General features: G+C 30.3%; 4 protein-coding genes across 6 annotated transcripts in view; 2 read left to right on the forward strand and 2 right to left on the reverse strand.

Moving 5' to 3' along the window:
* Nucleotides 1–3,815: 3,815 nt before the first annotated feature.
* LOC126841893 (WAS/WASL-interacting protein family member 1-like) lies at nt 3,816–11,194 on the forward strand. 2 transcript variants are annotated; one of them, XM_050578660.1, is made up of 9 exons: nt 3,816–4,736; nt 4,986–5,129; nt 8,425–8,513; nt 8,578–8,673; nt 8,743–9,034; nt 9,102–9,373; nt 9,485–9,572; nt 9,639–9,740; nt 9,811–11,194. In XM_050578660.1, the coding sequence occupies exons 1-9, from the start codon at nt 4,526–4,528 to the stop codon at nt 9,846–9,848; spliced, it is 1,332 nt and encodes a 443-aa protein (XP_050434617.1). In that variant the 5' UTR covers nt 3,816–4,525; the 3' UTR covers nt 9,849–11,194. The 2 variants fall into 2 exon arrangements, with proteins under 2 accessions (XP_050434617.1, XP_050434616.1); XM_050578659.1 differs by having other exon boundaries at nt 3,818–4,736; nt 9,636–9,740.
* Nucleotides 11,195–12,398: 1,204 nt separating this feature from the next.
* LOC126841827 (biogenesis of lysosome-related organelles complex 1 subunit 1) lies at nt 12,399–14,689 on the reverse strand. The gene is made up of 4 exons (XM_050578501.1): nt 14,400–14,689; nt 14,251–14,323; nt 13,923–14,140; nt 12,399–13,859 (listed from the first exon to the last, which is right to left on the reverse strand). Exons 1-4 carry the CDS (start codon nt 14,458–14,460, stop codon nt 13,843–13,845), a joined length of 369 nt encoding a protein of 122 aa, XP_050434458.1. The 5' UTR covers nt 14,461–14,689; the 3' UTR covers nt 12,399–13,842.
* A 143-nt stretch (nt 14,690–14,832) lies between these two features.
* LOC126841895 (probable ATP-dependent RNA helicase ddx42) lies at nt 14,833–16,439 on the forward strand. The gene is made up of 3 exons (XM_050578661.1): nt 14,833–15,266; nt 15,332–15,424; nt 16,271–16,439. The coding sequence occupies exons 1-3, from the start codon at nt 14,976–14,978 to the stop codon at nt 16,406–16,408; spliced, it is 522 nt and encodes a 173-aa protein (XP_050434618.1). The 5' UTR covers nt 14,833–14,975; the 3' UTR covers nt 16,409–16,439.
* A 1,611-nt stretch (nt 16,440–18,050) lies between these two features.
* LOC126841896 (uncharacterized) overlaps nt 18,051–25,675 on the reverse strand; it is a 45,093-nt gene continuing 37,468 nt past the window's right edge. For both annotated transcript variants that reach the window (XM_050578663.1, XM_050578662.1), the window contains exon 7: nt 18,051–21,251. In XM_050578663.1, the coding sequence (XP_050434620.1) occupies nt 20,853–21,251 (399 nt within the window). In that variant the 3' untranslated portion in view covers nt 18,051–20,852. The remainder of the gene's footprint in view (nt 21,252–25,675) is intronic.

Consider the following 25,675-nt stretch of genomic DNA (forward strand, 5'->3'; position numbering starts at 1 on the left):
ATTTAGGTACTCATATCAATTATAGTTACCATCAACTACTGAGTGAATTATCTGTTGCACGATTAAAGATTGTCGTTATCTGTAGTAAAGCAAAATTTATTGGCTGCCAGAACAATTTAGTATCTAAAGCTTAAGTACATATAACTATATGAGTACACCACATTGACACTCAACTTGTTAAAGACGAATTTACACCAAAGTTCGTAGATAATATCTATATATTAGGTATAATATATTATAAATCTTTTTATAATATCAATATTCTATACTAAAAACCTTGGGTTTACTCGGTAAATTGGACTGCGCAAATTTGTCTATGCATTTCGTTTTGAGCATTTTTTTTTTAGGCGTTGCCTTACAAAAATGTTAAACTGCGCAGTTATTTGATTCAATTTACACGTCAAATGGTTTGTGCGGTCCGTTAACTGATCGTGTAGTCACTTTAAAGCTAAAAAAATATCAATGTTTCTAGAAAATAGAGACGGACGTCCGTGTTGATAATGCGTACACGGACGTTCGTTATTAATAATTATTTATTTTTATTTTTTAATTCGAAATAAACAATCTATGCCCTAGGCATAATAAGAATGTGTGCTACAAGTAAATTCACATGTATAGGGTGAGGGAAGAAACCATCCAGTGATCGCACTTCCTTTTAATTAATAATTATAAAACAAAAAATTGAGCTAACACGATATATTGTCAGCTGACAATATTAATTGGTATACACAGGCGATTTTGGAAATAATTATTATTTTTAAAATTATCGGTAGGTATTTGAATTTGCATAAAATTTGGCTTATTTTATAATAGGCAAATGTTGTTTTTTTTAAATACTTTTTTTCAAAAATAATCCACTAAAAAATGATCATCTTAAACTGACCGTTATCTCGCAAAAGTAATTAACTGACCCACAGTGTGTTGGCGCTATGACTTGTAGCTTGTGACCATCAAAGAAAAAACAATATTTTCTACGAATATTTTAAACTAAACTATTTTTTTCAGAAAAATGCATACCTTGTAATAACGTTATCACGCTCACGATGGCCTAATTTTGTTATTCTTAAACGTTATAAACTTCTAGAACACATTTATATTCTAAATGTTTTTAATCTAAAGAATGTATAATGTCGGAAATGTTCTGCTCGAGTTTTGGCCATTGTTCCTCCGTAAAATAAAATTGTGTTAATGTCAATTATTTTAAGCCATGAATTTCCTCAGCATATTTTTATCAATAACCACAGGGTATATTATAAAACTTTTTAGTTGGTGCAATTCCATAAATTGTGCACGGTTGTTTGGCCAAAAATATAATATCAAATATAATTTATCTTATTATAGAGACGTAGGTTTATGATATTTTCTTAGTTTTTGGCTAATTAATGATAGATTAATTATTTATATCTAAAAATATTCTTCGAACCGTTTGGAAGAGTTTCGGACTGTTTAACCCTTTCGTTACTGTCATCCTCGTGCGAGGATTTAACTTTAAAAATCGAGTAAAATATTAACAACGTACTATCATTATCAAAAATGTCTTTAAACACAAGTTCTAGTATAGATTTATGGTAAAAAAATTGACACAGCTATATTGATAATCAATATATCAGTCCGATACGTAAAGGGTTAAAGTAAAAAAATATGCCAATTTTTGGAATGTTTTACGACTATAATGAGAAAGGAGTAAACTCTATTTTGGCCTTCTTAGATTATCTTAAGCGTATCGGGAAAATCAATGCAAAAGCAGTCCCTCCCAGGAGTTAAGTATTATCCAAGAAAAAAGATTATCTTAAGCGCATAGTTATGTTGTAGTCTGTATTTATGAAGATATATCGGTCTAATAGTTAAAAGTTATCAAGGACACACAATTACGTTTTAAGTAATTTTATTTTTTAGCCAATACATTTTCAACTCTACGTTGATGTTGAAAATTATAAAAAAAAAATGTCATCTAAATTAATTACGGTCACCTGTGTACATTATTTATGAATTATGCATAACATACACGTGCATGGTATATTTGACATGTTTATTCAATTTAAACATTTAATAAAAATATTATGCCGCCCGGATGTCAAAAAATGCAAAAAAGTACATTTAACATTGTCAATTTAGACTATCTAATTTTGTAGATTAATGTATCCAAATTTGTATTTAAACTATTAAATCCGAAAATTTGGTTGAGTTATGGCCTTGATTAAACGTGTAATATGAAGTTGAGTAAGTCAAGTACGTATACTTACTTACCAAAAGCTTACAATGTAATATACTAATATGTATCATAATATGATAAAGGGGTCAAATATATTTATAAAAAAATAAATCGGCGTCATCTATTGAAAAAAAGTGATTACTTAATAAAACTTGAATTTTATTGATGATTCCTGAAAATTATTTTTATAACGAATTCTATTTTATATTATTATAAAAAAAAAGACTAAATCATATTTTATATCTAGTTCTAATTAGGCAAGATAATTGCTGACAACGAACTATTAATTTGTTCATTTATATAGTTGGTCAAATATCATAACATAATATTATAATGCATATAATGCATAATTATTATGTTTTAAATAATTTGTATTTCTATGTGTACATAAAGTTATATTAAATTTACAAGATAGTACCTTTATAATTTATTTTTGCTTGAAATTTTAATCGATTGTAGTATTTAATGGTTTCAAATGATAAATTAGCTTAAGCCTTAGCTCTTAGTTTATTTATTTAATATAAATCTAATTAAAAAGAAGTCATATACCATAAAATTAAAATTACTTTTAAATATGCGGTTAAACCATGAGATTTTTGAAACTATTTGCTGAAGAAAATTTTTTTTTAACCTGAAATTTATGGTAAAGATACAATGTTTTCAAATTACTTTCAAATTTTTTTTTAAAGATAAAAACAATGGTACAAGCAGCCAAGCTAAATTTGATTAGCTCTATTAGTTTCTATCAATAATTGATTTACATGGCGTGTATATACAAACTAAAACGATTTATTTTTTTGTAATTTTAGACCTGGGATAGCACATTAAAAAAATCGTATTTTTTAGGCTTATTATAATACATTTAAATTTAAATACCGAATGCAGCACCATGTTAAAATGTGCACGGAACATTTGAATAAAACAAAGGTAAAAACACATTTTGAAAAACAAATTATAAGTAGGCGAAAACAGCACAAAGCTATCATTTGGTGATTTTAACTGGTGAAGAGTGAGTGGGTCGGCTGATGGTCAGGGTGAAATTTTACAGGGCCCGTTCCGTCCTACTTAGGTTTATTTACGAACAGACGACAAAAAACCTAATGCATTGTTAGGTACCTATAGGCTACAACATAAGTGTAAGTTATAACTATAACTACAAAAACTAACTATACATTATCAGTTTCGCATCGAATCAAAAAGTGTTTTGGTAAATTATTATCAATAAATACAATTATTGAATAATAATATTTTGATTAACAAATGGTAATTGAAGAAAAAGCTGGGAGTTGTTTCTAAGTTATAATTTTAAAAATAAATATCATCGAGTTCAATGAACGCTGATTGCTAATTAATGATAAAAACATAAAAGGAAACAGACTTTTCAGAACATAAAAATAGTGTCAACATGTTTGTTGTCCACGTTGGAGGCCAATGTTTAAATTTATAAAAATGCCGCCACGGAGCACAGTCACTCACTGTCAAGCATGCATGGTCCCACACGCGGAGAAATGGCCTTGTCGTGGCCGCCATATTGCCCCGCTCTCCGCTCGTCATACTATGTTCGCCGTTTTTTCCTCATATTTTTATCATCCGATGCGATGTGTGTTCAGTGTGTTCCCCCACACATGCACCATACCACGTCTGGTATAGTAGCAGCCGTACACACCAATAACATAACACAACTATCATATGATATATAATATACGTAACGTAACTTGTATTTTACTCTAGGCTCATTATAGTAAATTATTTTTTTTAGTTTTACATAAATATATAATAATTTGTTTTGACAACTCCAAAACTGGATTTGGTCGATTCGACAACGTAGTTGGTCTTCTTGAAATTTACTGTTGCGTTTGTTGTTATTATTGTTTTGTTGCGAAAAATTAAAATGATAAACGACGGTAATCATACACACGGAACCCGTTGATAGTAACAGCAGCCGGAACAGCGATCAATCGTCCGACGTCCGGATACCTATTCCGACGATGAGTGGCCGACGACGGTATTTGCAGTGATAACATATTATTTTCCAGTCGTCGAATCTTCAAAATTGGGCTTGGATCGTCGTCATCGCTGATTCCGTTTATTCGTCGCCCGCGTACATGGCCCCCTCGTTTCGTGAGTCATTTTTCTGACATTGACTAGGGCCTACATTGTGTATTGTGACACACTACAAACACTCTTGTCGTCGACGCCGCGCCCTCACTTGGCTGACGATTTTCGCGGTAGATGAACAACCACCAGTTTTCGTCATCATAACTACAATCATCCGAATGTACAATCAAACGTCTTGAGTAGCTAATTGCTATCATGCCGTTCCCTCCGCCTCCACCACCGCCAGCTCCGTCTTCTGGTCCACCGCCACCACCGCCTCCAGGTCTTCCGATATTTGGTGGCGGAGGTAAGAAAGGCAGTAATGGAAATTCGGGTCAGGCTAGAGACCAGCTGTTGCAGTCCATTAGGCAGGGAAAACCTTTGAAAAAGACTGTCACCATCGACAAGAGTAAACCGCTTGTTAACAGTGAGTATTATACCTAGTACATGACGTTTTACTTCCATATGTTAAATGCAATTTAAAATTAATCCTTACGTTTTATACGGTGTTTATTGCTGTAATGTTAAACAATTATTAGTTTTATTACTTATAATAATCAGAACAAATAGATTAATGGAATATTTTATATAATAATTAAGACAAGTGCACCTTTTTGTATTTTCTTGTACTTATTTGTCATCTGTTAACAATTTAAAAATCCATTGAAATTTTAAGGTTCACCCAAAACACCTACATCTTGTAATGGTTCGGCAAAATTGGGAGAAATGACTTCTATAGCTGCGCGGACACCCAATGGATTAGCTGATTTGTTTGCAGGTGGCATGCCAAAACTTAAACCAACTGGACTAACCGGAACAGGTAAGCTCACTACAGGAGTTTATTTATTTTCAGTTTTCTTTCATTTAAAGTCAAATCATAATTATATATTTACTTAATCAATGTTGGCTCTCTTACCTCCAAGCAGTCACGCTTTTGAAAATCCTGGTGCTTACACCACTTCCTATCTTATCGTTTCGAAATTTTTTTTTCTTTCGCCTATTGAATTGATATTCTATTAACTAGAGAATAGTGAAAGTAACACCAGGTTGACTTCAGGCATTTAAATGTAGTGTGTTGTCTTTCAGTAAAGGTGGTTTAAACACTGCTGGCACAAATGCTTGGAGGTTTAAAAAAAAATTGTTAGAAATTCTAATTTTCTGAAAATATTGTTGAAGTAGTCTTTTGTAAAAGAAATTGTTAGTTCTTTTAAATGTAATGTTGTTTGAAATTATTGTAGACGAGCAAAGTATTTTGTATTGTAATTATGATACGGAATTATGTGAAGTAAGTAGAAAAACTGTGATGAATAAAGTAATTTGGAGAAATTTAGTTTTTGGTTAATGTTACTGGTTACTATGCTAATGTTTGACATTCTATCATGGATGGCTCTGTTTACTGATTTTAAAGACTCCTCTTGAAAAGAAGCCGCCATCCTCTTTTTCAGCAATAGACTAACCCATCACAGATTAGCAAATTTGTTAGGATACCTCCCCTCTTCTTTGACAGCGATGGTTCTAAATAGGCCACTTAAGCTGTACTTCAACATATAATCAATGTATCTAGTGTTACAACAACAACCTATTCTTTAATACTAATTAAAAAAAAAATTTTTTAGAAGCATTTTAGAATTAACTTAAATTACAATTTACTCTAAATGAGAAGTCAAACTATACCGAAATGTAGCCAAAATAATATTCTGGTGTATAAAGTAAAATATGACTGCAGACTGAACCATTTAATGATGTGTGTCTTTAGGTGGTCATATGGTATTAGTCATATTCAGTATCTAGCTTAATACTTGGGAAAATATGATATCCTTTTTTATCTGAATTATCTGAATTTAATATTGATTAGTCCACAGAATAATGTCTGACCATTGCTTTATGTCACTTTTGCGTACAAAAAGACAACAGTGCACTTAAAAGTATATGAGCACAGCTTGTTTTTATTAAATTTAATTCCATCGTTTTTAAAAATTGAATGAATGAAATAATAGATAAATAATTTTAGTAACTAATGTATTTTATTTGTCTTACAATTATAAAAAAAGATTACAATAGCATAAATTAAATAGAGCATTAAACATAAATTTATAGGCATTGGTTTTTGTTCGTTAACAAAATATATATAGTCAAAATATTGATATTTTCTACTTAAATTGTAAATAATATACTCTTTATACTTTAAGAAGAAACCTCTGCGACCAATTTGTATGTTGGGGGCGTGGCCACTGGAGGTTCCTTCTCAAAATGAGTAAACTATAGTTGGTAGTTACTTTAAAATAACTTATGTGTAGTATGTACATAATAATATTAGTATTATGCATGATATTAAAGATTGTTATGTGCACTATGCATAACATACATAATCTTGTGTAATATAAAATATAAAGGAAGAATAAAATATACAGTTGTTTATAATTTATAATAATTAAATTATGTAATCTTTGTTTTGTTATCAACTATTTAATAAATGACATTGGTACTTTTAATAGTAGTTAGCTGTTGAGAAAAATATGATTGAAAATAAAGTCATCAAACTTAAGATAACATAGTGTAGCTACCTCATTCCATAAAATTATTTATTTAATATGCGAGTTGTTCAGCAATTATATTAAAGATTACAGTTTTCTAATAGTTATAAATAAATGCACAATTATTTTTTTTAAGTTGTTAAATAAATAAATGTTTTCTCTGTATGGTTGTTTAAAACTAAAATCCTTATGTTTATTGTATATAAACAATTTTATTAATACAATAATACAAATTACAACACTGCTCAAACAATTGAGTTGCCTAAAGATTCAGTTTACCTGTCAACATGCAAGCCAGTGCCATGCTAACTGTCATTAACGCCCTAGAGCAATCATGTTTGGCGCCCCTAAAATTTGTGGCATCTTTGGCGCCCTAAGGCACTTGCCCCCGTTGCCACCCTCTTAGCCTTGACGCGAGCATACAGTAATTATTACATTAAGGCTGGATATAGATTTAAGTATAAATAATATGATATTATTTAGATTAAACAGAAAAAAAACTCAAACATAGTAATTTTTTTTAAAAATAAGTTGTTTAAAAAAAAAGATTTAAAAACCTAAATAAGAATACACAGTATAAAAAATATACAACTATTTTAAAAGAGGTTTTATTCTGGTTCATAAAACCAGATGGTTAATATAGCCTATGGGTTTTGATATAGGTAGTGTGCAGTATAAGACTAAAGATTATGAATTATTGCGAGCGGTTGAGGGGATATGTGTTAGGATATGTTATTTTGTTTTAATACATTTTTTTTATGTATTGTATTAATAAACTTTGTTTATACTAATAATTATACACTAGACATATTACATTTTGATGATAAGTAATAGTAGGTTTTACTTATTAAACAGTGACCCTGATAAATCTGACCTAATTTTAGCCTAGTCTTAAAAAGGCAATGTTGCTATCTTGTGCAAGTACCTATTATTGGTATGTCATTTTATTGGATTCTTTAATTGGATGCATTGGAATTCTTTATTTGCTTTATCATATTTGTGTTTAAATATAATGATAATAAAAATATGCTACTATTATAGTAATTATTAATATTTTCACATTTAATAATTGCTATCAGGATTTTTATTTGCTGTTTCATTGAATGTAATTTCGTGATTAAACTAAATTAATTCTAAAAAAAACTAAAAAATAATAAACCCATATTAATGTGCTGTTTATTGTTTGTATTTTTTTGCTTGGATGCATTGGACTATTTCTAAGAAAATGTTTGAATAAAATTGAATTTTATGATAAAGAGTTTAAGAACCCTCAAGTGCTTACCAAGTATTTTGTTTTTAAAATCTTCGTTTCATACTCTGCATTCATATTTACCTGAAGTGACTTACCATTTCATTATCAAGGCTTGTCTTAAATACCAGAAAACCGTATTTAACCCTCTACCATGTGATGGGCCAGAAATTTAGTATACTAGAATGAGAGAATAAGAGTAATGAGATAAAACTAGAAGAGAGAGATAACTTTTAAGAACACTTTTTTTTAGTACTTGTCATTGTGTCTAACTAATGTTTTATTACTTTTATAACTGGACAAATATTTTAATTGTGCATTAATAATTTTAGGGCAAACCAAAATACAGCCATCTTCATTGTCAAATCAAACCTCTGTAAATAAATCACCTTCAAACACAAATACACTCCCATTACAAAAGGTAAAAAGTGGTTTATCAAATTACTATACTATTTTCAAAAATGTAATTACACTTTATTTTTTAGAAACATGATGCTGGAAGAAATATACAAAACGATATTAAGACAAGAGGGCCACCTCCACAGCCGCCATCTTTTAATCAAAAACCTAATATCCCCTTTGTAATGATTTTAATAAATTTGTATTTTCATATTTTTTTTATTCATACTTACTATGTATTTTGCTTTCAGAGTACTTCTGAGCCTGTATCCATTATTCCTCCTGGTGTAGGCCACAATAGGACGGGTAGTGTTCCAAGTCTTGTATCAGAAAACGGTTCTGGAAGAGGTCCTCCACCAGGTGGTTATGGAAAACCAAACTTGGCGCCAAAACCACCACCAGTCAAACCAACTGTGCCTGTTAAGAAATCTACGCTAACAGTCAGTTCAAATAATTTGGCAAACGCCGATAGTCGGAATTTAGTTTCACGAGCACAAAGTATGAGGATCCCGCGAACTCCGCCAGTAGCTCCAAACAATCAACGTAATAAAAATATAAAATAAAACATTGTGTTAATAATAATCATTGAATTTTTATTTTTTACTTAAAGCGCCCCAATTTAACAATTTGGCTAATAGTAATAAAAACCAATTGCCTTCATTCCATCAGTCACAAGACAGTATTCTGAGGACAACAACCTCACCAGCAAATAATCAATGGGGATCACGAACATTAAGACCAATCAAACATCCAAACACGAGGCCTCCTCCTCCTCCCATTAAAGCGCCATTAAATCCTCCTCCATGTGCTCCACCACCACCTCCACATCGAAGTGTACCTCCTCCTCCAAATGTGCCTCCCCATAAAAGTATTCAAAATAATGTAAGTATTTTATTATCATTATGATTTTGCTTTAATCAAAAATACTTATTACTAATTTTTACTTTGTATAACTATTAAAAATAAATTAATTGTAATATTAATTTGTGTCAGGTAACTAACGGAACACCACCAACCCCTCCAACACGTCATTCTTCCATGCGAAATGGACCAACATCTGTTTTGAGCATGACACTTTTAGGTAATGTATTTCATACAAAACTACTAAATTAAATGATGATTATAATTTTTTTTTTTTATACAGAAGAAATGGAGGCAAGGTTTTCCACTTTGTTTAAGCCAATTAACAGAATACCTCCTCCTCCCATTTTTCGGAGAGTCGATAAAATCTATAACAGTAGACTAGTCGGTGTGTAAGATTATTTTTGATATTACTTTATATTAGTCAATTTAAGTAGTAAAAACAAATATTGTTTTAGTTGCAAAGCACCAAGCTCCTAAGCCACCAGGCTATTGAAAAGTGTGATTTTGATTTGCTCAAATATGAAGAGAAGGATTTGATTGTTTTTTTTATTGTTAAAGAACAATACAAAGCAGTCAACATCGGTTTGTGTGTTCTAATTTATTATTTTTTTGTTTTTGGAAGAAATTTTATTTTTTCATACATATATATTTATAAATAGAAGTACAATATTATTTCATTTAAACCAAAGGAATTGTGATAATTTGGAGTATCATTGATTGAGTCAATGACAAATAAAATTGAAAGAAAAAAATATATTTTTGTCCCGAAAATAATTAAACATAATTATTCTTACAATAACTATAATACAGTTATGTATGTTACTTTGTATAATTATTATAATATTATATAGAAATTTAAATTATTAATTTCGGAAAAGATATTTTTATCCAGTAAATGTTGTGATAATATTTTTGCACCTGTTATTATTCTATCGTGATTTGTGTTATAAGAACATGATTTTTTTTTTCTATTTTAAATGTAATTTTTTTTTGTCCTATTTGGTTGGTTGATAACATTTTTAATTAATTGATACCCAATTTCAAGTATATTTGAACATGTGCATGGGTACGAATTTTTCTTTATGAGAAAATGAGTAAATGGACTCAAGTTGTGAAAGTAGTATGTAATTTATATTATTCCGTTTTGGATAATATGTTGCAAAATGTCTCGTCAATTATGATATTTAGGGTCTTGAGCCTACCAAGGTTACACCAATAGCTGGGTGAGTGATTAATCCTAGATTAGGTCTAATGACTAATTCTGTTTGATTACTTGCGTTTGTTTTAAAAATGTAAAAGCTGTCTGATTTACAACAAAAATCCTCAACATTTTGTAGGGTTCAAAGATATTTACAATCCAATGCTACAAATGTATGTAATTTTGCTTGACGCTTACATGAATCAGTGTAAGAGGGGGGTGGGGTTAATTATTTAATTATTATTGTTTCAATAAAATAGATTGTTAACATTTTTATTTTACTTAATCTCGCCTAGTCATTAATTAGATAGTGAATTGTACATTTGTTTAAAGATGAGGGAAAGGGTTAATGGAAAGTTATGTTATTTCAATGAAATTGAAAAAGCTAATATTATAATCAAAAAGGAATATAATCTCTAACAAATTTTGTACGGCATTAGAAATTTCATATTCAATTTTCTTTCTTCTCTTTCTATTTATTTATCATTTTGACGTGTAGTTATTATTTCATCAACGAATCATAACAACTTGTAATTTTGTGTTTATATTTAAATATAATATCTATTTTTTTAATGAAAATTTGTAATTATTATGTTTTTTAATTTTGATGTTATTATTATTATATATATTTTTTAACTTGATTATGCGTTTATATTAATTTCTATTGTGCATCATAATTTTGAGTGAACATATATGATATTGTAAGACTTGATATCACAATATTGGCAACCAGCCTTTGTTATAATGACAGTGTATGTCAAATAATAAAATATTGTCTTTTATTTAAAACTAATTATGTACTTATCAATTTATTTATTATAAAAACTATATTCCCCTGAGTTTTCAAATTGTATTATGAGTACGTGTTATGCATTATAATGTCGTAATATTTTGTTATTACATTATGTTTGATGTAATGTACAGAGGTGTGCATTTTATTAGACTAGTAGGGAAAAATCACAATTTCTTAAGTGACTTTCAGCCAAAAAATTCATCAAAGATCGAACTTTGTGATACGGCGCATCTTCTACATGATGACAGTCATTTTCAGCCTGTTTGACTCCCTTTAATATTCGTTATGGACTAATAAAGTTGTTTCATTCTGTTAATTGCTCAGAGACATTATTGGAGATGGGATTCAAATAGGCACTAACTTTGTATCCTTAGTTTAAATGTATTGATAACAGTGAGGCGTTACAGTTAAAATAATAAAATTAAAATCATAATGTAAAATAAACAGACATACAAATAGCAAATATTAATACTTAAATATGCTAAAAAAATGGAATATTGTTTCATATAAATTAGGTGATAAATAACATATTTTGGTATGTTATCTGCTATACCAAGTACAAACACTGAAATTAAAAAAATAAACAGTGACCTAGAAATTTACATTGGTTAAAGTGTAATTTTTTTCTTAATAAAAAAAGGGTTTGACTACAAATTTTTAAGAAAATTGTAAGTGTTATAGGTCCTCTGTGCACCAGAAAATGAAATAAAGTGGTTTTCCGTTTTAGAAAATAAAAGGGGTTATGATACTTTTTTGGTTTCTTAATGTGTATTGATAATATTTTTATCTAATAAAATTTGTATATTAAATATATATTAATATATATTTAATATTACATACCAATTTGAAACTAATTCCAAACTTTATGTAAAATTCGCCGTTATTTTAATGTTGAAAAATATGTACTTTTAGTACAAAACCAAAATTGGAAAATTAACATTTAAAACAATAAAAATCGATTGTAAATCTAAATTTAAATTAAAAATTATATAATGGTAGCATAAATGAAAATTAAATATAAAATGGCATCGTAAATTAAAATTGAATGAAATGTATGACGGGGTATTGTATTTATTAAAATCAAACACGATAAAAAAGTTCTGATATTGTTGATCGAAATCTAAACCGAAAAAGTTACAACTGTTTTGAAATAATTATAATTTTTATCATTCACAGCAATTAATACTTTAATAATTTACACATTATATATAGTTGATAAAAACTTTTTGACATACCTCATAATATAATAACCTATATACATATAATATCATGTCTTATCCCGGATTCCTGATTTTACGTCAAATTGAAGAAATATTATTAAGAGATTTTCTTATGCTATTACTTTATAATTTGTTTAAGAGGGCGTCGCACCGCCCATTTTTAAGGAGCAAAGTATAGGCAATTTTTTTACAAAATCTTAATTTAAAGGTTAAACTGTGATGTATAATTATTAGTTCAATAACTAGGACTCTATTTTGGTAGTTAATTTATTTATTGGACTATCACAGCATCCTTGAAAGCGATTTAAAAATGTTTTTTCATCTCTACATGTTTAAGCAGACTGAAAATAACTCGCTTTATTTTGGATTTAGAGTAAAAGCACCCATTATAAAATTAAAAGAGAACAATATTTCGGAGGGCAAGAGCGTTTTTTTCATTTTTCTAAGTATAACGCTTAATACATAGTTTAGAAATAACGACTATTTTAACATTTTTAAATGACTAACTTTCCAAAAAATTATTTTTTTTTTAAAAAACGCACCGTCTAGCCCTCTGGAATATTGTTTTCTTTTAATTTTATAATGGATGCTTTTACTCTAAAACCAAAATTAAGCGAGTTATTTTCAGTCTGTTTAAACATGTTTTTACCACTGAAAATCACCGGTGCGACGCCCTCTTAATTGTTACAATAAGTTATAAACGATAATTTAAATTTCATTTTGATGGTTTTACTTGACAGTTGAAGTTGTCAGTGTCAGAAAGTATGAAAAAACGTCTGGGCAGACATTTTATTTTTACAATAATTATTTTGTATTAAACGTTAGACAATATGAAAGTATAATTTATATAATAATATTATAAACATTGCGTATATTGGTACCTCATTAATTCTCCAATTAAACAATTTAATATTAAAATTATTAACTGAACATTTTTTGATAAAAATTGAATTTGATATTGTTGGTAAAATTGTTTGGACAAAATCAAAGCAGAAAAAAATTATCATAGCAATTTGTATTTATACATTTTAACACAATAAATTATTAATATATTATGTTTATAAGATATTTTTTTTTATGTACCCAAATTTTTCATTGTAATTTGTATTTATAATTTAATAAATTATTAATATATTATTAAATATATTTATTTTTATGTACCCTAATTATTACACATGTTTAATAAGTTGTTACGATTATAGGGCCTCCAAGACAACTGTATCCACGTGCCTCAACAAGAAATGTAGTTCTGCCACTGCTCTTTCTAGTTAAGCAATTAATTTTTTTGCGTAACTGAAATATAAATAACATTTTTTTATATGTTATTATTTTAACAATATGAATGGCAAGTATTACCTTTATAAGCATATTCTAGTGTGGTAGTAATATTGCGCATGTCATTTTCTATAGTACGTGTCCAGTTTTCAACATCTCCTAATTCTTTAAGGGCACTGTTGAAGTTGTCAATTAGAGATAACCATTGAGAAGTTTGTTTGGAAAATACGATGGCACTTTGATGTAATTGTTTTGCTTCAGCATCCAATTTTTTTTGATTAAGATATGCTTGTGCAACACTGAAATAATTAAGATTATTAATTTGTCTAAGTTTTAATTGGTTATTGACATGTAATTTGAGTACATTTTATTTATAATGTAAAATTATTTAATTGTCATTATTTCATACCCAACATTAAGGTGTTCGACGAGCGCATTAGTCAATTCTTTAGATGCGTTCACTGCTTCTTTTCTTTTGATTTCTAATATAAAATTAGTAATACAGTCTACTGAATTTTAATTGTATACAAATTATAATAGTAAAAAATAATAAAATACCTTGACTTTCTTTTCGTGCCGCTTGTTTAGATTGGTGCTCTTTAACTATTGCAGATAACATCTTGGCATACACCTCAAAAGTAAATCCGGCACAATTTTTAGAAACTGATTTATAACTTACTTATAAAAGTTTATATAATAAAGGAAATTTTTTAAAACATGTACTTATGGCGCAATAGTGTTATTTTAATAACGTATAATTTACGTTTGCATCACAAAAAAGTAACTTCATTCAAACAAGTGCTGTAAAAGTTTTAAACAACCAGCTACAATTAACTCTATTTATTATATTGTATACTTGTATGTAAATATTTATATTATCATAGAATATTCTGTACTTGTATACCTGATAACGAATATTATCTTTACAGGAGAATTTTGGAAGCCATTTTTACAAATTGATAACACAAGTCTTATCACATTATTTGAAACAGAAATTTAAAATGTTGTTCCAAAAAAATAGTAAATACATATTTACTTGTACATTTTTATAAATTTTTTTTTTTTGACTAAGCTTGTTGAACGAATTAATTATTAATTTATTGTGGCTTTCTTTTAATTCAAACTTAAGTAAACATGAGTAGATACAAATCTCCATTAACTTTTAAACAAAAGCCATCGGTTATAGAAGGTATTACACAAATCAAAGTTAAAGAAGATGAGTTGTCTCAAATAGAAAGTAATACAACAGCCAATAGTCCGAACATTAGTTGGACAAGTGATACTACGAGTCAAGCATTAGCATCACCCGTAAATCAACAATGGCGAGGACGTGGTTTTAGTTCTCCAAGATTTAATGGTCCTCGACCAAGAGGTTCGCCATACCATTGGAGTCCTAATAATCAGAATAACAGTTGGATTTCAGATGTAAGCACACTCTTAGAGTTTTATATGCAAATTATTTTGATATTAACATAATTTTTGTCCAACAGCATAATAATTCAGATTTGAACTTGTCATCTGGACAAAATAACTTTAGTCCATATAACTCGCAGTATAACCGACATCAAAATCAAATGACAGAAGTAAGCAATTATATAGTTATAGGTTCAGTTTACTTACATCGCTAAATATTATGTTATGAATAATATTTTGACTGACGAAAAGTAAACCATTTTATTTGTCTTACGAAAAAAAGTATCTTGTGACAAAAATTAGTATGTTATGCTTATATCAACTAGTAAATCAGTAACCATCATTTTTGATCTTTTTCATACAATTTATATTAACTCTAATAGCAAAACTATTTTTTTTTATGTATGAAATTACTTAAATTTCCTCATTATAGCAAAATATAAAAACAGATAAAAAAATAAATATTCAAATTTAAATAATTCAATTATCATATTTATAAATAATTGATTGTAGAATTTTTATATTAAGTACACTTACGTGTACTCTAGCTAAGTGTTCTTATTGACAATCTACTAGAGGTGTAGGGGCATAACTAGTGCCTAACACCATCTGGAAATACTCCTAGCTGTAATAGACTACATTTAAATGACTTATTTAGTGCTTTTTAAAGGTTAAACTTAAATTTTGTTTTTGACTAGACAATTCGTGCAAGTGTGACCTTTGGTTTTATGAATTTTAAATTTTATAATCTTAGTGCAAATAGCCAAATGATGCCATGTCAAAGAATTACATTTTTTATTATTTATTTTTTTACATTTATATGATAGCATATTCGTGTACGAAAAATAGAAAGAGTAAAAACATAATAGTAGATCAAGAGGTTAAGAGATGTATAATTAAATACATTCATCATCTCTTTTGGCTATTACAAACATTTACTCGATTTTATTGGATTAGTCTTATTGTAAGATTGTTGTATTTTAAAATATTGAAGAAGTTATTTTTTATTTTTTCAGAGATTTTCAAATCATGGTAATGAAAATGAAGATGACAGTTATTACGATCCGTCTATGATAGAAGATCCTTGGGAACCGGAATTAAATGACTTAAGAAATAATAGTTATGTAAATAATAATCAAATTAACAATGACTAATATATACTTAATATAAATATTAAGTTTGGGATTTTACATTTTTATATAACAAACATAATTTTGGTTCCTAATTCTATACATTTTAATCTTTATTTATTTCAATTTCCCATTATAGGCTGATATTTTTGCTAATTGGCTAATCCAGGTTTTTACTTGTGTATTTTTTTTTTAACACATGTATTCTATATATTTGTGTAAAAAAACAGGTGTCAGTATAATTCATTTGTAAAAATATTTACTATGTTAAAATAATGTAAGTAAGAGGAAATGTGTATGGTTCAATGGGGGATTTCCAACTAAATTTTTATTCCTGGGTCCTTTATAACAATTATTATAATATAAAACACATTTTTTTATTGCACAAAACTATCATATTCAAATAAATATAATATAATCATTTTAAAATACTATATAAATATAGTTTTGATTGACCTTCAAATTGTATTCTATAATTATAGTTATATTTTACGAGTGTGTTTGAGCCATACTTGCCTGGGTTATAATGATCAAGTTTATCGCTTGTTGTTAAACTTAACACCATTAATCTAACCGTTCTGATGCACATGATAGATCATATTTTGTGTGAGTGACAAGTCCTAATGAGAATCATAGTATTGTTGTCGCTGTTAAAAAGAACCAAAACTGTCGCGAGTACAGGAAGAAAAGGGTTAGGAAAGATTTAACATAACAAAATATATAAATATATTATTGAGGAACTATTATTAAAGGTACACCCTAATATTATTTAATACAGGAATAATTATTAATTTTACAAGTTTACAGTAATCGTATTTACAACTTAAGGGGAAAGAGTATATACTTATATAAGTAAATACATTATATATTTGTATGTAATGTCTATAATAAATATAAGTAGATGAACAAATAACAATAAATAATACCAAACAGATGACCTGCTATTATCAATAGCAGTTGGTCGTTGGGTTGTCCAGGCGAACAGACGAGACGTCAATGTAGAATAGCGAATCCACGGTGAACTACCAGGTCTTCTGCAGATAAACAGTTATGCAATGCTATTCACGAATGTGGGTGGACCGGTAGAAGGCTGGCAGCCAAAAGTCGTTAAGGCACGACCCAGTATTGTATATACCCAGCGTGTATGCCCTGCGGCTGCTTGAGGGAGCTGATATTAATTGCTCAAAAAGTGCAAGTATAATAAACAACATAAATGACTATGGTCGTCATTTAAAAATATGAAAACTGTGTTGGGGCTCGGGATCGACGAGAGCCACAAAAATAAACCAAACGACAATGTGACAAAAAGTATATTGAATTAACACTTACAGAATTAACGACCGTTGATGGTAATGGTAATCACTATTACCATTACAGTTTTTTAGTATTAGTGCTTACCTTGGTAAGTTTGGGATTAATTCCTGGATTTAAAAGATAACTGAAAAAACAAAATTTAAAAATAAGCATACGTATAACAGAAAATAGGTATAATATTGTAAGTAGTTTTATTTTTATTGAGAATTAAAAATTATTAGAATTCTAACCAACATATACAATATTTATTACTTTATAATAATAATACTTATAAGTTATAGTATAATAATTAATAATATTATATTAACTTAGCTATACATGTATAATATGTATTAAACTAACAAGTACAGTAATCAAATTCTTATTGTTGTCTTTAATGAGATATCTATACAACGAACATTAAAATTTAAAAGCTAAAACATCTAATATATTATATAAAGAAAAAATATGTCCGTTAATAAAAACTACGAAAAAAAGATAATGTATTAATCATCCATAACTTATAATTAAACTACATACTGAAATTAATACAACTAAAATGAACCGTTACAAGTACATCCGAAACAAAAAAAGTTCAAAATATCAGCAAGATATATTGAACAATATGATAATATTTTTGATTAACATTAACCAATATTATTATCATGCGACTTGTCTTGGCTGAAAAGGGTTATGTTCGATGGCCTCAGAGAATTCTCTAGATAATTGCTTTGGTTTGTCCTATCCCAGAAAAATTAATAAACAGTACGAATAAGTACATCATTTATTAAACAAAACCACTAAATAGTCTTTAAAACAAAACTACTATTATTCAAAAAATTAACAAGGATTTTAAGAATATTAATCAATAGGTATGTAACGCCTTTTTAAATATTTCTTTGTACTAATATTCTATTGTATATTTTATTTGACGGGGTCTTAATAATATTAGTTAAATATATTTGAATTAACTGTTTGAGAGGTCTTTCAAGGATGGGGGAGATTTCCCAAAACTTAAATTAGGATGGAATAATGAATATACTAATATATCACACTAAGTATAACTGTGTGAGCATAAATTTACCCAATTACAGAGATAATTTTTTAATTAATAATAATAATATTTGATACGTTATTTTATTGTACTAATATCGCAAAAGAATGTTGTTTGCCTATAAAACAAAATATTTTACATATTATTTTTGCTACATTAGCTTTGTTTTGATAAATTGCATGTGTTCAATGTAAATTATTTACATATCCGTAGCCGACTCATGTGGGTTGTTACCGAATAATATTTATACAATTCCTGGCTGTATTTTTTAAAATTATTAATATGCGGGGAATTATAATTATTAATTTAAACAATTTATTTGCAAATACGAGAAAAAACAAGAAATAAATTCCATATTTGTTTTCACAGGTGACATGTATATTAGCTTAAGTAATTTATTGTATTAGTCATATAAAATTCTGAACATGTACTCCTTCAAAATGCATATTTTCGTGACATGTTTTTTGTTGTTGTGTTGTTTTACCTTATGTAGATGTACATATTTTAAACAGATTATGAATACATTTTTTTCAAAACACATTGACTTTAAATTAATCAATATTCTCTACAAATGTGTTCAAGCCGGTTTTGTTTTTAACCAAATATATACAAACGTATAATTACATTACTAGAAAGATTCTATTAAACCAAACCTGCACAATTTATTATAGTTAAAAATATATATAATAATTAATAATAAATAGTTAAGTATGTGATATTTAAATAATTAGAAATAACATATTATATAATACATGAAGATCTAAAAAAAAATACACATTTACAATTTGTGGTCCCGGGTCTCGTGATCGATATTCGACGTTCCTATTATATTAGACATACAATTTAGTTTTCTTATTTAAAATTACAAATTACTGTCTCGGGTTTAAACATAAGGTTTTAATAATTTTTAACACTCACTCAGTATTGTTCAATCAAACTTTTTATGATTCTTTACGTTGTAACAAATATTTTGTTGATGCCATTGATTCGTTAAACTATCATTATTGCAGATGATTAATTTTATATAATTGTGTTAAAACGGAGATGGATAAGGTGAGATAGAGTAACCGATCAGGTCCCCTATGTGTTCCGGGAAAAATCAGATTTCACTTGTTTACTAAAAAAAAACGTTATTCCGAACAAAGTATTTTTTTAGAATCGAATAACCATTTTACACATTTATAAAAATATTTAATCTAAAAGTTAAAACATTTTTTTTTTACTTTTCTATCTATAAAACGAATTTGATTATTAAAATTAATTTGATAGGTACCACTGCACTGAGTAAGTCTAATACGTTTCAAGAAGTAGTTGCTCGTTATTTTTATGGCAAGTATATTTGATTAATTGTTGAAACATTGTAGTTAGGAATTTCCATGAATGCAATTGTTATTTTTTTTTTATTAATTAATGAAGTTCGTAGCAATACGGTTTGGCTTTAGAGCGTTGACGTCATAATATATTGCAATAATATTTAAGAGGGCGTCGCACCGCCTATTTTTAAGGAGTAAAGTATAAGCGATTTTTCACAAAATCCTAATTTAGAGGTTAAACCGTGATGTGTAATTATTAGTTCAATAACTAGGACTCTATTTTGGTAGTTAATTTATTTTTCGGACTATCACAGCATCCTTGAAAGCGATTTAAAAATGTTTTTTCATCTCTACATGTTTAAGCAGACTGAAAATAACTCGCTTAATTTTGGTTTTAGTGTAAAAGCACCCATTATAAAATTAAAAGAGAATAATATTCCGGAGGGCAAGAAGGTGCGTTTTTTTCATTATTCCAAGTATAACGCTCAATACATAGTTTAGAAATAACGGCTATTTTAACATTTTTAAATGACTGTAACTTTCTAAAAAATTAATTTTTTTTAAAAAACGCACCGTCTTGTCCTCCGAAATATTGTTTTCTTTTAATTTTATAACGGATGCTTTTACTCTAAAACCAAAATTAAGCGAGTTATTTTCAGTCTGCTTAAACATGTTTTTACCACTGAAAATCACCGGTGCGACGCCCTCTTAATATATGGTCAAATGATCTAAGCATTGAGTTGGTCGATCAGACACGGGCTTGAACGGGTTGGGCATAGAAGGGGGGGGAATGGACACCGACCGCCGTTTAGATGAGCAGTTCGTTAAGCGCCTTGTCGGAATCGGACGCTATCGATATGGACACGGTGGGCAACTGGAACCGCTTGATGTGCTTTTGGTGTATAGTGCCGCCGTCGTTGGTGACGGCGACGGCTGCGGTGGCACCGACGACGCCGCCGCCGCCGCCGCAGCCGGACAGCGGAAACGACAGCTGTTGGCCGGTGGCCCATCCGCTGTAGTCGTACTGCGGCAAGTAGTCGGCGCTCCGGGCCTTCCTGATGGGCCGCACCGATATGCCGTTCCTGATGTGCGCGTCCTGGTAAATGGGACTGATGTAAATGGCCGAGTTGATCCGGGACCGGGACCGCAACAGGTTCCGGACGCGCCAGTCAAACGGGTCGGTCAGGCCACAGCGCATCAAGTGTCTCTGTAAAAACAGACCCCAGTCGCGCGATTAGCCAACAAAGAGTACCGAGCGTAAGCGTTGTGCAACGTTTACCGCCAAGACTTAAAAAGCGTCTGGCCTTTGTCGCGATAATAATGTGTTTTGTGCGACCACCTCCGACTGGCTGATGTAGCACGGCCGTCGGTATGCGTTTGCTTATAACGTGACTAGCATGTGGTTAGTATAAAACGTGTCGCCGTACATTTTTTTCTTTTTTTTATACATACTTGATCAGTTAAAACGCACAACAGCATCGACATTGCCGTGTAAACACCAGGCTTTAGTGTTCGAAACATTGTACATAAAAAACACAAAGCTATAAGGTATTGTACGCGTGCAATGTGTTCTTTATGGCGGCACCGAACGCGTGCTTTCGCAGAAACAACAAAACGATAAAAGTAGTAATCATTCGTCGCGCGATGCGGCTCAAAGTAGAAGCAAGCAAAAGCTGTTTTAAATGTTTATACCAACGCCAATTACATGGTAACAACCCAGCTATGTTGTGTTTTAAATTGTCGGTATGTTATATTATTAACTATTGGTCGGAGCAGTGTGTCGACGTATGTTAATTTTGACAACGAAATTTTCATCCTACCGCCGATGAAGATAACGAGGTTTTTTTTTCTACATTTTTCATGTGCTTTTTTTTTCTGTTGTGCATCTCTCGGTGAGTATATGATGTAACCGATTTCAGAAGAAGCATTGAAAGATTGAAAGCTCTATAAAATGTAATGGTACAAACAATGGCGGATTTACGGGCAGACCACATAGGCAGTTGCCTTGGGCAGCAATATTTATGAGGCGGAAAATTTTGATGACTTTCTATAAATATATTTTTTACCGTCTTTGATACAAATGAAAAGTCGTTTATGGGGTGACAGGACAGCCAATATTATTCGCCCTAGGGGGGGGGGCGGGCAATCTACAATTCCGCCTTTGGGCACAGTATTTTTATATAATATGAATTGTTGCGCTAAACTTAGGTATCGGTTAGATTTTTAAAATGTTCGTGTCTTAACATATATCTAGTCGTACGTCATTAAATGGATACTCGGATGGTAAGTCTTTAGAAAGAAATCAATTTCAAATTAACACTTCTTTATCTTTGTTCATATCTCACGTTGTATCAGTTTCAGAATAATAAGAGATTTTTGCTATGTTATCGTTGTAAGTTTTCGAATTATCTGTGAAACTAATTTGACAGGTCCCCATATTGGATGTTAGTATTTATAATGTATCTTACTCACAGTGCCTACACAAACGTTAATAACTAGTAATAGTGTTAAAGGGAAACGTTATTATTAAATAAATACAATTAGATGATGTACTTATTAATTATTTCGTTTAGTGTGTAGTAGTACACTTGTGATATATTTTGTACGAAGTTAAGAGCGTTGATCATGTTTAAGTTCGCTCGAACAACTAACTAATGGTTATACCTTAGTCGAGTTATAACTGTTACAGTGAATTCAGGTACATCAGGTGCTTGTTGGTTTGGATATAGGTTTCTAATTTCTTTAGCGTTCGAACGGGTAAAGTTTACAAATTTACTGAACACCCTGTATGTTGCCGTACATGTTTACACATATACGGACAATTTTATCTCCAATTTTTTTTTTTTTTTAGCATTACCTAATCAAATAAAACCCGTTGAATGTATAACATAAAATATGCGTGTACGTTTTAAAATAACAACTTATATCAACCATTTGTGGTTGTTCGACGAAACCATAGCGACCTGACACTTGTTACTCACATTTACATAATATTATATTATAATAATGGATGTAGGTACCTTTGCGTCATGTATTCAAAATCGAACTTCGATATACTTATGTAATTACACGCCATGAAACGTGGTTGATATTTTTTAGTAGGTTTACGTTATGGGGCAGCACTCGGTGGGTTGATAATAATTATAGGTTAAGTACAATGTTATTAACATGGACGTTATGATATTATGTAGAGTATGAAAAATGCTTTTGGCCCTTTTTTTTTCTATTAACGAACAGTTTTAGCATGTCGTCTGTGTCGGGCTTAGCTTAACAAAACCTTTTATACATTTTATTTTCCACTTGTTAAACATTTTATTATGCAACTGTATAATTGAATTTATTTAAAAGCATTTAAAAATGGTTAGCTTATAAACGTATCACGACAGCGGTTAAAATCGTAAACAATAATTATCTAAGTACAAAATTACATGAAGATTAATGATTCGATTAAAAGGGTAAAGTTTTTCAGGACTTTCGGAGTTTTATGACGACGCCAAATTTGGCAAAGCTGCTTTGTTTGAGCCGAGTACAAGAAATTATAAGATCAAAGTAAGCATAAGTATAGGATAAGTGAGAATTTTAAGCGGATTCTGTGGTCTTAGGAAAAGGATAACATTTGAGTAATGTACATATTATAATATGAGTTGACTCATAAATGTGGTTCCAGTAGGAGCGAAAATAGCATTGACAGAAAGGGGAGGGGGCTTACGTGAAACTGTGTAAGTTTAAATTAGACTTATTAAATTGGCTATCATTTATAAATCTCTCGCTAAAAGTAAAATCTATAAATGTCGGTATTTTGAACAGCACTAACTTTAAGCTATAAGGTATTGGTATCGCCCAACCCCCCGCCAAATTTCCGCCGACAGGAAAGATGACCGGAACTAATTGAAATCTGTACAGGGAGAGCTGGTGCAAGTGAACAGGTTAGGGATCTTTTAGAGTGGATGTCGCCCCCATTAAATGGGGGAGGGGCGGTGGTCTTTATAAGTTAGGAAGAAGAATGAGCTTAACCGATTGTCAGGCGACAAGCGAGTTGAATGGCACGGCATGATTGCCCGACTTCGTTTAACTTGTTTGCATGCGGATTTCGTCTTTTGGTTAAACCAAGCGTTTGCATTCCGAGTGAACGGTTTAAGTTTATGGGGGGGGGGGGGATCGGGTCGTCCAAAGTAGCAATCACGACGAATGACATTTGAATTATTGGATCATTGGTATTAGTATTGTGTATTTATTTAGCAGAGCTGAACGTGTTCATCCGGTAATGTCTGAGAAAATCATGTTGTTTACTGTAACGAGCAGCGTCTCGTGTTGTGTTGACATTGTCATCACGGTGACTTGTCGGATTTGCACGATAAAAATGTAAACGTGTCAGACCAAAGCGATGCACCCTGTACTTGTAGAAATTGTGTACGAATCCGCCAGACCGTCGCGATAAACTATTTACATATGTATATAATATTGTGTTGTAGGGCTGAACAGAAAGAAATAAAAACGGATAAACGGTAAAACGCTACAAAAAAAGGCAAGGTTTGTTTGTTTTAAAAGAAAAATCCGCTTTGAGTCGCGGGCACCTTCAACAATTTTATCATGGTTCCCGTAAACAAGTATTGTAATTTATTTTATTGCATAAACCACCAAATCAGTCATGTCGAATTTCTTGTACGTTATTTACTTTTGATAAGCCGATGGGTTTATTAATATTTATGGTATTAAAAAATTGTATATTTCGTTATGGTTATATTGTTGCAGATGCGAGTTGGACAGGCCCTGGCCCAACGAGCAAATCTTAAGACGGCCCACGACACTTAATTAAATAACTAAACTTCCATAAGCTAAAATGGAAATTGCCTAGCGGGTACTCGGCCACCTGAGCTAGGAGAAATGTTCTGTTTTCCCAAACGTTACAAATCATGACGTTATGGTGAAAGTTTTGTAAGCTTCGTCATGAACCACCATGACCCTTATTGCATCTGAAAAATATCTGTTGTTCAGCTGAAATATTCCGACGCCCCCAAAGTATGATGGATTTATTTCGCATGTCATTATTCTACAATAGAACACAATAACAACTGCGTTGAACCGTCACGTTTAATTATGCAGATGTCTACCTGTTTTGTGCACGCAACAGGTACATTTACGGCCTCCGAAGAGGAATTAACTTTTAATTATGATTAATTACACAATGTACGACTGACGATATTTTTGCTTGTGCGGCCCAAGCATAGTAGTATTACAATATTATGCTTGGGCCACATTGAAATGCACCGTCGGGTATAGTATTGTCGCCATCAACGTTGTTACGTACATACAATCAAAGGTCTCGGTAAATAAGTAAATAAAGTCTATTTCAAAACAATAAATAGGATCGTTGTTTTGGTGTGCGGATGAAAACATATAAAATCTGTGCCACTACAAAACGCGTGATGCAATGCAGCTGTGCCTACCTAGTGTGTACAGCATAATAACAACAGACTATTTTGTAAGGTATAACATTATCGTTCAACCCTCAAAGGTGATCGGGTGTTGTCGGAGTGAAACACAATATTACCGTAAAGCGAAAACCGATGAAATACGTGCAAATAGGTTGGATAAAAGAAGCAGCGACACACTCATGTCGTGTCACGCGGT

The sequence above is a fragment of the Adelges cooleyi genome, unplaced genomic scaffold (genome assembly GCF_023614345.1).
Source record: "Adelges cooleyi isolate 19-005CV unplaced genomic scaffold, UGA_ACOO_1.1 ACOO_flye_CR_arks_rails_tigmint_CR_PRNA_41, whole genome shotgun sequence".
Taxonomy (NCBI): Eukaryota; Metazoa; Arthropoda; class Insecta; order Hemiptera; family Adelgidae; genus Adelges; species Adelges cooleyi.